Here is a 12,721-nt window from a genome sequence, read left to right on the forward strand (position 1 = left end):
TCAGCCTGTTGAATCCATGTTAGCTCTCTGTAAGAGTAACTCAGCTAGTCCCGAAACAACTGCTGAAAAAAAGCAACTCCTTGGGCAGTCAACAGCAGTCTGCCCTTGAGCTGTGGCTCTTGGCGAACAGTGATGGTCGGATCACAATTTGCAGCCCGCAGCATTAGGAATATCAATAGAACTTGCGATCCAATGCAGTTTCCTATGTAACTCATTAGCTCCACCGAGAAAGTGAGGAAACTCTATTCAGAAATGATTTTATCCCAACATCTTTAAAAAGAACTTGAAGTAGCACCTGATCGCCACCTCGCAACCAAACATTTCAGCATTTTATCGCGTGAGTGATCAGGAGCTGAACTAAACTCTGGGTGTCTCCAAAAGCTTTCTGTTCAGGTTCTGACTTTTTTAAAGGACGGTGTTTATTGAGTTAACTTTGTTTTAAAGAGGTTGATGCCAGTTATGGCAAAAGTTCATCAACCTGAAATGTTAATTTGATTTCTCCCTCTCCACAGATGCTGTTTGACCCAAGTATTTCCAGCATTTATTTGTTTTTAATTCATATTTCTGACACCCACACTACATTGCTTCAGTTCTAGCGTCAACTAACAGTGGTTCTATCAATGTAAAAATAGTTTTTAGTCACCAGTCTTCCCCACATGATTGAACTAATTTTTTTTTAAAATAATTTTTATTAAGGTTTTCATAAAATATCAATAACAAAATGAAAAAGGAACCCAACAGGGTTAAGTACAAAACACAGTCTAGAAAAGCAACCCTCCATACCCACTCCCCCTGTACATAAATAATAAATTAACATTAACACCCCGACTTAAGACAACAGGTATATACACCCCCTCAGACCCTCCAGTGTAAATAACAAAAACAATTTTTTAAAAAAAGTACCCCCCCCCCCCCCCCCCCCCCCCCCCCCCCCCCCAACCCCCGAGTTGCTGCTGCCATTGACCAATGTCTACCGTTCTGCCAGGAAGTCTAAGAACGGTTGCCACCGCCTAAAGAACCCTTGTACCGACCCTCTCAAGGCAAATTTTACCCCCTCCAACTGAATAAACCTCGCCATATCGTTGATCCAGGATTCCACGCTTGGGGGCCTCGCATCTTTCCACTGAAGGAGAATCCTTCGCCGGGCTACCAGGGACGCAAAGGCCAGAATACCGGCCTCTTTCACCTCCTGCACTCCCAGCTCCTCTGCGACCCCAAATATTGCGAGCCCCCAGCCCGGTTTGACCCTGGATCCTACCACCCTCGACACCGTCCTCGCTACGCCCTTCCAAAATTCCTCCAGCACTGGGCATGCCCAGAACATATGGGTGTGATTCGCTGGACTCCCTGAGCACCTAACACACCTGTCCTCACCCCAAAAAAACCGGCTCGTCCGTCTGTACGTGGCAGCAACCGCGAGAATTCCACCACCTGCCGCCTGGCAAACGCCCTTACCTGTAAGTACTTGAAGGTGTTCCCCGGGGGGAGCCCGTACGTCTCCTCCAGCTCACCCAGGCTCACGAACATCCTGTCCACAAACTGGTCCCCCAACCTTCGTATCCCTGCCCTGTGCCACCATCTGTTCTCCCTGGGACGAACCGGTGGTTCCCCCGTATTGGGGTCCACACCGAGGCTTCAACTTCCCCCCCCCCCCCCCCCGTGCCGCCTCCACTGCCCCCAGATATTGAGGGCAGCCGCCACCACCGGGCTCGTGGTATACCTCCTTGGAGGGAACGGCAGCGTCGCCGTTGCCAGCACCCCTAGACTCGTACCCACACAAGACGCCGTCTCCAGCCTCTTCTATGCAGCCCCCTCCCCCTCCATCACCCACTTGCGCACCATCGTAGCATTGGCGGCCCAGTAGTACCCACAGAGGGTGGACAGCGCCAGCCCCCCCATCTCTACTCTGCTCCAGGAACACCCTTCTCACCCTCGGGAGTCCCTCGCGCCCACACAAACCCCGTTATGCTCCTGTTGACCCGCCTAAAGAAGGCTTTCGGGATAAACACGGGGAGGCACTGGAATAGGAACAAAAACCTTGGGAGCACCATCATTTTGACTGACTGCACCCTACCCGCCAAGGACAGCGGCAACGCGTCCCACCTCTTGAACTCCTCCTCCATTTGCTCCACCAGCCTTGTGAAATTAATCCTATGCAGGGCCCCCCAGCTCCTGGCCACCTGGACCCCCAAATACCTGAAGCTCCTCTCCGCCCTTTTTAGTGGGAGCTCGCCAATCCCCCTCTCCTGGTCCCCTGGGTGAACCACTAACAGCTCGCTCTTCCCCATGTTGAGCTTGTAACCCGAAAAATCCCCGAATTCCCTAAGGATCCTCATTACCTCCGGCATTCCCCCCACCAGGTCCGCCACATATAGCAGCAAGTCGTCCGCATAGAGCGACACCCTATGCTCCTCCCCACCCCGCACCAACCCCCTCCAGTTCCTCAACTCCCTCAGTGCCACAGCCAGGGGTTCAATCGCCAGTGCAAAGAGCAGGGGGGACAGGGGACACCCCTGCCTCGTCCCTCGGTGCAACCGAAAGTACTCTGACTTCCTCCTGTTTGTGGCCACGCTTGCCATCGGGACCTCATACAACAGCCTAACCCACCTGACAAACGCCTCCCCAAACCCAAACCTCTTCAGCATCTCCCACAGTTACCCCCACTTTACCCTATCGAAGGCTTTCTCGGCGTCCATCGCCACCAGTATCTCCGCCACCCCTCCCTCGCCGGCATCATGATAACGTTCAAAAGCCTCCGCACATTCGCATTCAACTGCCTCCCCTTCACGAACCCCGTCTGGTCTTCGTGGATGATCTGCGGCACACAATCCTCAATCCTTGTGGCTAAGACCTTCGCCAGCACCTTGGCATCTACATTTAGCAAGGAAATCGGTCTGTAAGACCCACATTGCAGGGGATCCTTGTCCCGCTTCAGGATCAAGGAGATCAGTGCCTGGGACATCGTCGGGGGCAAAGCCCGCCCGCCCCCCCCCCTCCCTCCCTTGCCTCATTGAAGGTCCTAACTAGCAACGGGCCCAACAGGTCCTTATATTTTTTTATAGAATTTGACCGGGAAACCGTCCGGCCCCGGTGCCTTCCCCGCCTGCATGCTTCCTATCCCTTTGGCCAGCTCCTCCAGCCCAATCGGGGCCCCCAATCCTGCCACCAGTCCCTCCTCCACCTTCGGAAACCTCAATTGGTCCAGGAAGTGGCCCATCCCTCCCTCCCTCCTGTGGGGGCTCGGACCGATACAGTTCCTCATAAAAGTCCCTGAAGACCCCATTGATGCCAACCCCACTCCGCACCACACTCCCTCCCCTGTCCTTAACTCCCCCAATCTCCCTAGCTGCGCCCCGCTTCCGAAGCTGATGCGCCAGCATCCGGCTTGCCTTTTCCCCATACTCTTAAATTGCCCCCTGGGCCTTCCTCCACTGCACCTACACCATCTTGGTGGTCAACAGGTTGAATTTGGCCTGGAGACTGCGCCTCTTCCTCAACGATCCTTCCTCGGGCACCTCCGCATACCTCCTGTCTACCCTCACCATCTCCCCCACCAGCCCCTCCCTCTCCCCCCGCTCCCTCCTCTCCTTGTGGGCCCTAATGGAGATCAGCTCTCCCCTAACCACCACCTTCAACGCCTCCCATACCATCCCCACTCTGACCTCCCCGTTATCGTTGGCCTCCAGGTACCTCTCTATACTTCCTCGGACCCGCTCACTCACCTCGTCGGCCAATAGCCCACCTCCAAGCGCCACAACGGGCGCTGGTCCCTCTCCTTCCCCAGCTCTAAGTCCACCCAATGCGGGGCGTGATCCGAAATGGCTATTGCCGAATACTCGGTATCCTCTACTCTCGCAATCAGCGCCCTGCTCAAAATAAAAAAAGTCGATTCGGGAATAAGCCTTATGGACATGTGAGAAGAATGAAAATTCCCTAGCCCCCGGCCTTGCAAATCTCCAAGGGTCCACCCCTCCCATCTGGTCCATAAATCCCCTCAACACTCGAGCCGCTGCCGGCTTCCTCCCCGTCTTAGACCTGGAACGATCCAGTGCCGGATCCTGCACTGTTAAAGTCTCCCCCCATTATCAGGCCCCCCACTTCCAAGTCTGGGATCCGATCCAACATGCGCCGCATGAAACCCGCAACGTCCCAATTCGGGGCATACATATTGATCAGTACCACCCTCTCTCCCTGCTACTTACCACTTACCACCACGTACCTGCCGCCATTGTTTGCCACAATGCTCGATGCCTCGAATGACACCTTTCCCACCAAGATCGCCACCCCTCGATTTTTGGCATCCAGCCCCAAATGAAACACCTGACCTACCCACCCTTTCCTCAATCTTACAATCTTACCTGGTCTGCCACCTTCAGGTGTGTCTCCTGGAGCATAACCACATCCGCCTTCAGCCCCTTCAGGTGCGCAAACACGCGGGCCCGCTTGACCGGCCCGTTCAGTCCCCTTACATTCCAGGTTATTAGCCGCATCAGGGGGCTACCCGCCTCCCTTCCCCGCCGACTAGCCATAACCCCTCCTCGGCCAGCCACGCGCCCACACCCCACGGTGGCAAACCCCCGTCTCGACCCTCCCCACTCGCTCCAGCTCCCCCTTGATCATAGCAGCAGCAACTCGATCCCCCCCCGGGCTCGGACCCACCCTAGCTGTTTTACTCCCCCCTTTGCACTTCCGCAAGTCAGCTGACTCCTGCTGACCCCGGCCACTCCCGCCTCTCCTTCGACTCCTCCCATTGTGTGATGCACCCTCCCCTTCCGTTCCCCGTCCACAGGCTCTCCCCCTCCCCCTTCCATCCTAAGCGCGGGAAACAACCCTCGCACCCCAGCCCCGCCCCCTCCAGCCTTCAGCGCGGGAAAAAGCCCGCGCTTTCCACCTACCCGGCCCCGCCACCTCTGACGCAGCTCCTTTTACAGGCTCAGTCCCCTTACCCCCGACTCGGGCCTCCCCCTCCCCCGTGGGGCCCCATCTCACCGCCGGCCATCCACACCTGTTCCATTTGCTTACCCCCCTCCAAGAGCCCCCCCGACCAACCCAACCAAAACAGTGCCCAACCCGCCCTAACCACCCTCACCGACCAGAAAGAGAAAAACACAAAGAAAAAAGCCAAGAGCAAAGGACCCCCCCCCCCCCCCCCCCCCCCCGCACTCCAGTGGTATATTCGAACCTCCGCGTTCTCCCACCTGCTGCTCCTCTCCTTCTTGGCCCACCTGAGCACACACTCCCGATCAGCGAACCGATGAAACCGCACCAGCACCGCCCGCGGAGGCTCGTTCGCCTTGGGCCTCCTCGCCAGCACTCTATGGGCCCCTTCCAGCTCCAGGGGCCCCTGGAAGGACCCTGCTCCCATCAGCAAATTCAACATAGTGACCACATAGACCCCCACGTCCGGCCCCTCCAACCTCTCCGGGAGGCCCAGAATCCACAGATTCTTCCGCCTCGACCGATTCTCCATCTCCTCGAACCGCTCCTGCCATTTCTTGTGGAGCGCCTCGTGCGCCTCCACCTTTACCGCCAGGCCTAAGATCATGTCCTCGTTGTCGGAGATCTTTTGTCTGGCCTCGCGGATCTCCACCCCCTGGGCCGTCTGTGTCTCCAGCAGCTTATCAATAGAAGCCTTCATCGGCTCAAGCAGGTCCGCTTTAATCTCCCTGAAGCAGCGCTGGATAACCTCCTGTTGCTCCTGCGCCCACTGCATCCACGCTGCCTGATCTCCGCCCGCCGCCATTTTGTTCTTCTTCCCTCGCACCACCTTCGGGTCCAGCACCACCTTTTTAGTCGCCCCGCTCCTCGTAAAAGCCGTATACTATCGGGGAATTCTTGTAATCTCCTTCCCACAACGGGAAACGTCGAAAAAGTGCCGTTGGGGGGCCCTGAAAAGAGCCCAAAAGTCCGTTTTTGCGGGAGCCGCCGAATGTGTGACTTTGCTCCGCATAGCCGCAACCGGAAGCCCATTGAACTAATTTTTAACCATTTTTCTTTTGGAACCTGAAGATTAAGTGTGAGTTACTACTGAATAGTGTTTTAGGAATCTGTTGCAAGCAGTGTCATAAATAAGTACATTTTGCTCCTTAAATTGAGTTCAGACTGTGCCTGTTATTTGAAAAATCAAATAATTAATTTGCTTTTACACCTTGATGGCTGCAAAACTCTAAATGCAGGTACTCTTTTGATCTGCGAAAGACATTAATAAATGCCTTGAAAACTCGGGTCAACATTTGGATCTTCCATAGGGGTGATGTGGATTTGTACTACATTCCAAATTTGGGTGTGCTCACAATAATAAATAAATTCCAATATTGCGGTTTCATCTGATCACTGAAATTGTGTTAAAATGTGCTTCCCCAGAATCTGGCTGTCAGCTTGGGGATTTATTAATTATACAAATGTGTGCTGGGGAGAAAGCCGATGCCCCTCAATGAATTGAAGGAATTGAAGACTTTGACAAGTGCTGAGAGAAGAAAAGAATTTAGATCTGTAACTTATTTACAATGGTCGTCTGACGAAGGGTACTTAATTCCTCCTTATTGCTTCTTACATTTGCATCTCTTGTGTTAATAAGTAAGTACCTCATTTTTAGCCTGAAATTTGCCAATTTCTAGAGTGATTTTGATGAAATAGCATGAGACTACATTTAACCCTGATTCTGCAAATAGATTATTCTTCATTCTCCCCGTCATATCAGCACTGAAAAGCACAATTCCTGAATTGCATGGGATAAAATCCACTTCTGGAACGACTATAAACTGGTTTTATAAAAATCTCTGTTTATAATCAGGTACTGAAGTGGAATTTACTGTTGACCTCAATATTGATTGTGACCTTTTCATTGTATTATTTATAGAATAAAGGTCACCACCACAACCAGGGCGACCACTTTCAAACAGATGGATTTGGTAAGTTAATCTTGTCTTTTCACAACAATAAGATACAGCATCCAGCACACAATATTGAATCTTTTTCAAAGTTTCAAACCGGGTATTCAAAACCCTGAGATTTGTTTGGTTTCAACAATCCAATAGTTTGAAATCGGGAAGTAAACTAGTGCCTGATGTTTGTTCACAATCTTTGTGGAAGCAGCTGTATAGTAGGTTGAATTGTCTTGACCTCCACATGCGAGGTGGAAAGGAAGAGAGAGACACAGGAAATTTGCTCAGACTGATGGATACGAACTTCTTATTCTGCTATCAGTTAATGCAAATCAACTGACAAACTGAGTTACGCAAACTCATTTATTTTAATGTTATCTTCCTGTGTATTCTTGGCTTGTTGCTTCAGACCTGAACAGCAGGCACCCTTTGCACGTTCTATATTTTGTAAATGCAGATACTGCATTAAATCACGACTTATGAGGTTTGTGAACACTTTATGCAGGGCAGTATGTGAATGCTTAGAAAACGACACGGTGAGGTTTTGTTTTTTGCTGCTGACAATCTAGAATTAATCTATTCGAATTTCATGTTTTTCAGTTCAACCCAATCCTACAGTATTAATTGGGAATCCCATCAGAGCCTATACTCCACCTCTTGGTCCTCATCCCTCCCTTGGTAAATCTCCAAGCCCTGTACAACGGATAGATCCACATACCGGTACTAGCATCTTGTATGTGCCTGCTGTCTATGGTGGAAACATGGTGATGTCTGTGCCTTTGCCAGTAAGTTTTTTTTTTTTAACCATGAATGGATCAAATGGCCTTGTAATCAAAAATGTGATTTATTCTTCTATCTCTTTCCTCCATGTTACTTTTTTATTTGTTAAATTAATCTCAAACTCCATCAGTTGTCGGAGCATGGATAGGGCAAAGTTCTCAGCTTTAAATATTTATGTATTGATCATTCGGTTGGGTAAATTGGATGTATATGTCTGAAATGAGGATATATTTTATTAAACCGCTGTTTAAAACTCCGGTCAGTGTTCATCCTCGTTTTGGATTCCTCACGTGTGGCATTGGAAAGAGTGATGATTGACATTTTCTTTGAACTGATTTGAGCTGAGGCCACCAGAGATGTGAAAGGTGGCACATTGTTGCAGACTGCTGTGTAGAGCTGTCAATGGTGCTATCAGTAGGAAGCAGGACAGATGAATTCTGCGCCTCGAGTGAGAAAGGACTCGAAATGGAGCCTGAGGATTAATCTGTAAAGCGTGCCTTGTGGCAGGCATGAGAATGGATTGAATTGTTAAGCACGCCCAAATGAATTTCTGAGAAGTGCATTTCATGTTAAAGCATGAAATGAATAGGATGAGAATTAATTATACAGTTACCCATTGAGGTGTTCTGCTATACCGTATTTTCAATTTTATTGATGCCTTCATTTTATATGGTCTGTTGAAATAGATAAATGACTTGAGCCATTAAAATTGTCTTTCACCTCCTTTAAAAAATGTTGTTATCCACGGAAAAGATTTAGGTGAGATAATTTACAATAGCTCCAATTATATAATAGATTTGCAATTAGTCCTGGAGCTTGAAGGCCCCAGGATGGAGTAAGTACCAATACTGATTCAAAAATGACCTTTGGAAGTACGATTACTGACCCGGAAGACTTTAACCACATACAATGATTTGTTTGTGGGCCTGTGCGCGTCCATGTTGGATTGGTTGGAGAGCACAGGCAAGAGTGGAGCAAGTTGGGGCAGAAGCATCAGCGTTATGGATGAGCCCAAATTTATAGAAGGTTGAAATTGGAAGGCTGTCCAGGAGGGTAACCAAGGAAGAGGGTTTCAGTAACAGATGAGCCGAGGAAGGTATGGAGATTGGCAATGACTGAGGTTCCTCGGGGCAGTTACAAACAGATGTTATCCCAGAAGGGGAAAATGATGGGGTGTTAATGATGAGGGGTGTAAGGTAGTGATCAGAGATGTACTGACATGATTGAAATGGTGGGAATACGGAGGTGAGGTGGCAATGTGGTGAAGGGGTAGCCAAGGACAGTTTATATGACAGAAGAGGCCACGGGAGGACAGGAGGGTGCGAACATGGAGTAGAGGACAAAGGCAGCTGAGATTATGTGACAGCCTTGAGGGGTTGCTTGGTACAGAAGTTGAGGGGAAAGCAGCGAAACAGTCTTGTTGGAAATCTTCTCAGGCAGAGGAAAGATAAATGGGATGGGACAAGGTGAGATCCTCAAAAGAGCAGGGGAATGGGCCAAGATGAGATTTAGTAATACGGGTTTCAATGACGATGCACATGATTTGAGTCAGAGTGTCAGCAAGTTCTGTTTCCACAAGGACATGGTCAGATCTGATACTGTCCTGCCATATATGTGCAATGTTCCAGCAGGAGCACCTCTGACATCCCAATTGGAATCCCGGGTTGTTTTATTTCCCACCTCAGTTTGCCCATTGACATACGTACAGATTATGTATGTATAATCCAGTGAGTTAATCCTGCTGCTTCTATTGCCTGTGCAATTAAGGCATTTGAGCAAGTGTGTAGGGCAGCATGGTAGCACAGTGGTTAGCACTGTTGCTTCACAGCTCAAGGGTCCTAGGTTTGGATTCCTGGCTTGGGCCACTGTCTGTGCGGAGTCTGCACGTTCACCCTGGGTCTGCGTGGGTTTCCTCCAGGTGCTCCAGTTTCTTCCCACAAGTCCCGAAAGACGTGCTCTTGGGTGAATTGGATATTCTGAATTCGCCCTCTCTGTACCCGAACAGGCGCCGGAATATGGCGATTAGGGTTATTGCTGTGTTAATGTAAGCCTACTTGTGAGAATAATAAAGATTATTATTATTAATCAATTGTCTGCTATCCACTTTGGCCAATAACTGTAGCTTCGCAGTAGAAGCAGTGGAAAACATTTATTTGAATTGGAGTTTATTTACTTTTATGGTTGCAATTTCACTGAAGCACAAGAATTTATTTTATGTAAGATAAGGGATTATTACCCTAAAATGAAGAATAATTGTCCTGGGGATAGAATTTGTCATTCTGCGTTCCAATTTGTTCTCCATGGGAAGGGTGAGGTCTGCTTTAGCAATAAAAGATTTCTGTGAGCGGTTGACTTCATCCTCTGGCAGATTTCCTTCTGCATCAGTGTTAAACCTTGCTTTTCTACACTCGCTGTGGTTCCTTAATGTCAGATAATCAAATTATTGAAGCACTTAATGGTGGTTTGGTGCCAGATCCACTGTGATCTGCATGGTGGTAGCTGGAACACATTTCAGTCAGTAGCCATAAGCAGCAGAAGGCCTTGCAAGTCTTCACTGGCATCAACTTGACTTTCTGGATGTAAGTTCCGAAGAACCATTTGCATGGTAATTTATAATTTCAGCCAAGGGAACCTAAACTGTCAGCAAATTACATTATACATGACTGAATGGATCTGGACCTTTCAACAAAGAAAGCACCATGTGCTGTAGGATAATTAGCTGCTCCTGAATGTCACCTGTATTCCCTAATTCTGGGGCAAAATTAACCAAAATATTTCCGATTTTTCTACAACATTTGAACAAAGCTACACTCTGGTGCATTGACTCAAAGTCATGTGGAAAATCTTTCTAAAATAAGCAAAATTGCCCTTCTCTGTGTTGTCAGCAGCAGGCTACCTTAACACTAATGCAGTGTGGCAGGCCTTATCCGAAGAACGGAAAAATGAAGTGACATGGTGTAATGCCAGAATATTCATGCAGGAATGGTTTATGAAAGTAGTGCACAGAGGAATTGCTGCAGCAAATGTTTGCAGCTATTTGAATTTTAGACTTTACAGGTGAAGCATAGTTTTATCTTGGAAACATAGAAAAAAATAAGCCTTTCGAGCCAACTGCACCATTCAATATGATCATAGCTGATCCTCCCTCTCTCCACAGACACGCAGCTTGACACCGCCCCTGAGTGGCTGAGTCATGTAGGGTAGAGTTTCATGGGTGTCAATAGCCCTCAAATACAGAACCTGGTTGGCCATCCTTTTGGGTTTGAGCTTTGATGGCTCGTATCAGTAAACTATTGAACAAAACAACAAAACCAAATCCACTTATAGAATCCTAAGCACAGCAGAAGGCCATTCAGACTCCTTATTCCTGCTTCAACAGATGCATTTAAACTTCCTCAAGCAAGTGTCACGGGCTAGCATTCCGGATTGGAGGACCTCCCTAACCTAATAACACTGAGGCCCATTGATATACCTCTGCTGCTGACCTGGCCAGGATCAACTCATTTCGCCTCAACCCAGGGATTGAATTTGAGTTGTGTTGCCTGTACTGCTTGGTGTCATATCAAAATATGAATTTACCCACTGATCTCTCATTTTCAATCTCTCTCTCAACTACAAATAACCAAGAAGGTGCAGATTTGCCTGTTGTCTGACACTTAAATATTTTCCACCACTTTTTCTCAATCGTTCATGGGATGTGTGTATCGCTGCCAAAGATATTTGTTGCCCATCCTTAATTTCCCTTGATAAGGTGAGTCATCATTCTTGATAGCACAGGAGTTCATTGACCAAGGTACTACAAATGACAGATAAATGAGTGGATAATTTGTTTATGGATGTAATGGCCAGCACAGTTAGACAGCTGTCTGCTTCACACTGAAATCGGTTATATATGCCTGATCAGGCAGCTAAGGCTTCAGTTTAACATCTCATCCAGAATAATAAATAAATAATCTTTATTATTGTCACAAGCAGGCTTACGTTAATGTTCTATGTACGTTAACACTGCAATGAAGTTACTGTGAAAATCCCTTCATTGCCACACTCCGCCGCCTGTTTGGGTACACTGAGAGAGAATCTAGAATGTCCAATTCACCTAACAGCACGTCTTTGGACTGTGGGAGGAAACGGGAGCACCCGGAGGAAACCCACGCAGACATGGGGAGAACGTGTACACTCTGCACAGCCGGTGACCCAAGCAGGAATTGAACCCAGGACCCTGGCGCTGTGAAACAACAGTGCTAACCACTGTGCTACTGTGCCATCCAGAGAAGATAGGTCCTCTGACAAAACAGTACTTCCATATATCTTCGCCTATTCAATTATGGCAGGCACATCACCCAAACACAGTGTGGCACAAGCTTTTTCCCGGGGTGGAAGAGTCAATTACTAGGGGGCATTTATGATGTGAGGGGCAAAGTTTAGAGGAGATGTGTGAGGGAGGTTTCTTTACACAGGGGGTAGTGGGTGCCTGGAACTCGCTACCGGAGGGGGTGGTGGAAGCAAGTACAATAGTGATGTTTAAGGGGTGCCTTGATAAATACATGAATAGGATTGGAATAGAGGGACCCTGACCCCGGAAATGTAGAAGGTTTTAGGTTAGACGGACAGCATGGCCAGCACAGGCTTGGAGGGTCGAAGGGCCTGTTCCTGTGCTGTTCTTTGTTCCTCAGTCCTGAAGTGTCCACCTAGAATTTTAAAAAATTTTTATTCGTTCATGGGAAGTGGGTGTCGCTGGGGCCAGCATTTATTGCCCATCTCTAATTGCCCTTGAGGGGCAGTTAAGATTCAACCACATTGCTGTGGGTCTGGAGTCTCATGTAGGCCAGACCAGGTAAGGATGGCAGAGTTCCTTCCCTAAAGGGCAGTAATGAACCAGATGGGTTTTTACAAAAATCAACAATGTTTTCATGGTCATCATTAGATTTTTTAATTCCAGATTTTCTATTGAAATCAGATTTTACCATCTGCAGTGGTGGGATTTGAACCTGGGACCCCAGAGTATTCTGGGTCTCTGGATTACTAGTCCAGTGACAATGCTACTACCCCACCGCCTC

General features: G+C 48.6%; 1 protein-coding gene across 5 annotated transcripts in view; it reads left to right on the forward strand.

Annotated features, from left to right (window-relative positions):
- helz (helicase with zinc finger) overlaps positions 1 to 12,721 on the forward strand; it is a 290,186-nt gene that overhangs the window by 201,038 nt on the left and 76,427 nt on the right. For all 5 annotated transcript variants that reach the window (XM_072483730.1, XM_072483732.1, XM_072483731.1 and 2 more), the window contains 2 exons: positions 6,860 to 6,911; positions 7,485 to 7,669. In XM_072483730.1, the coding sequence (XP_072339831.1) occupies positions 6,860 to 6,911; positions 7,485 to 7,669 (237 nt within the window). The remainder of the gene's footprint in view (positions 1 to 6,859; positions 6,912 to 7,484; positions 7,670 to 12,721) is intronic.

Source organism: Scyliorhinus torazame, chromosome 18 (genome assembly GCF_047496885.1).
Source record: "Scyliorhinus torazame isolate Kashiwa2021f chromosome 18, sScyTor2.1, whole genome shotgun sequence".
NCBI classification, from domain to species: domain Eukaryota; kingdom Metazoa; phylum Chordata; class Chondrichthyes; order Carcharhiniformes; family Scyliorhinidae; genus Scyliorhinus; species Scyliorhinus torazame.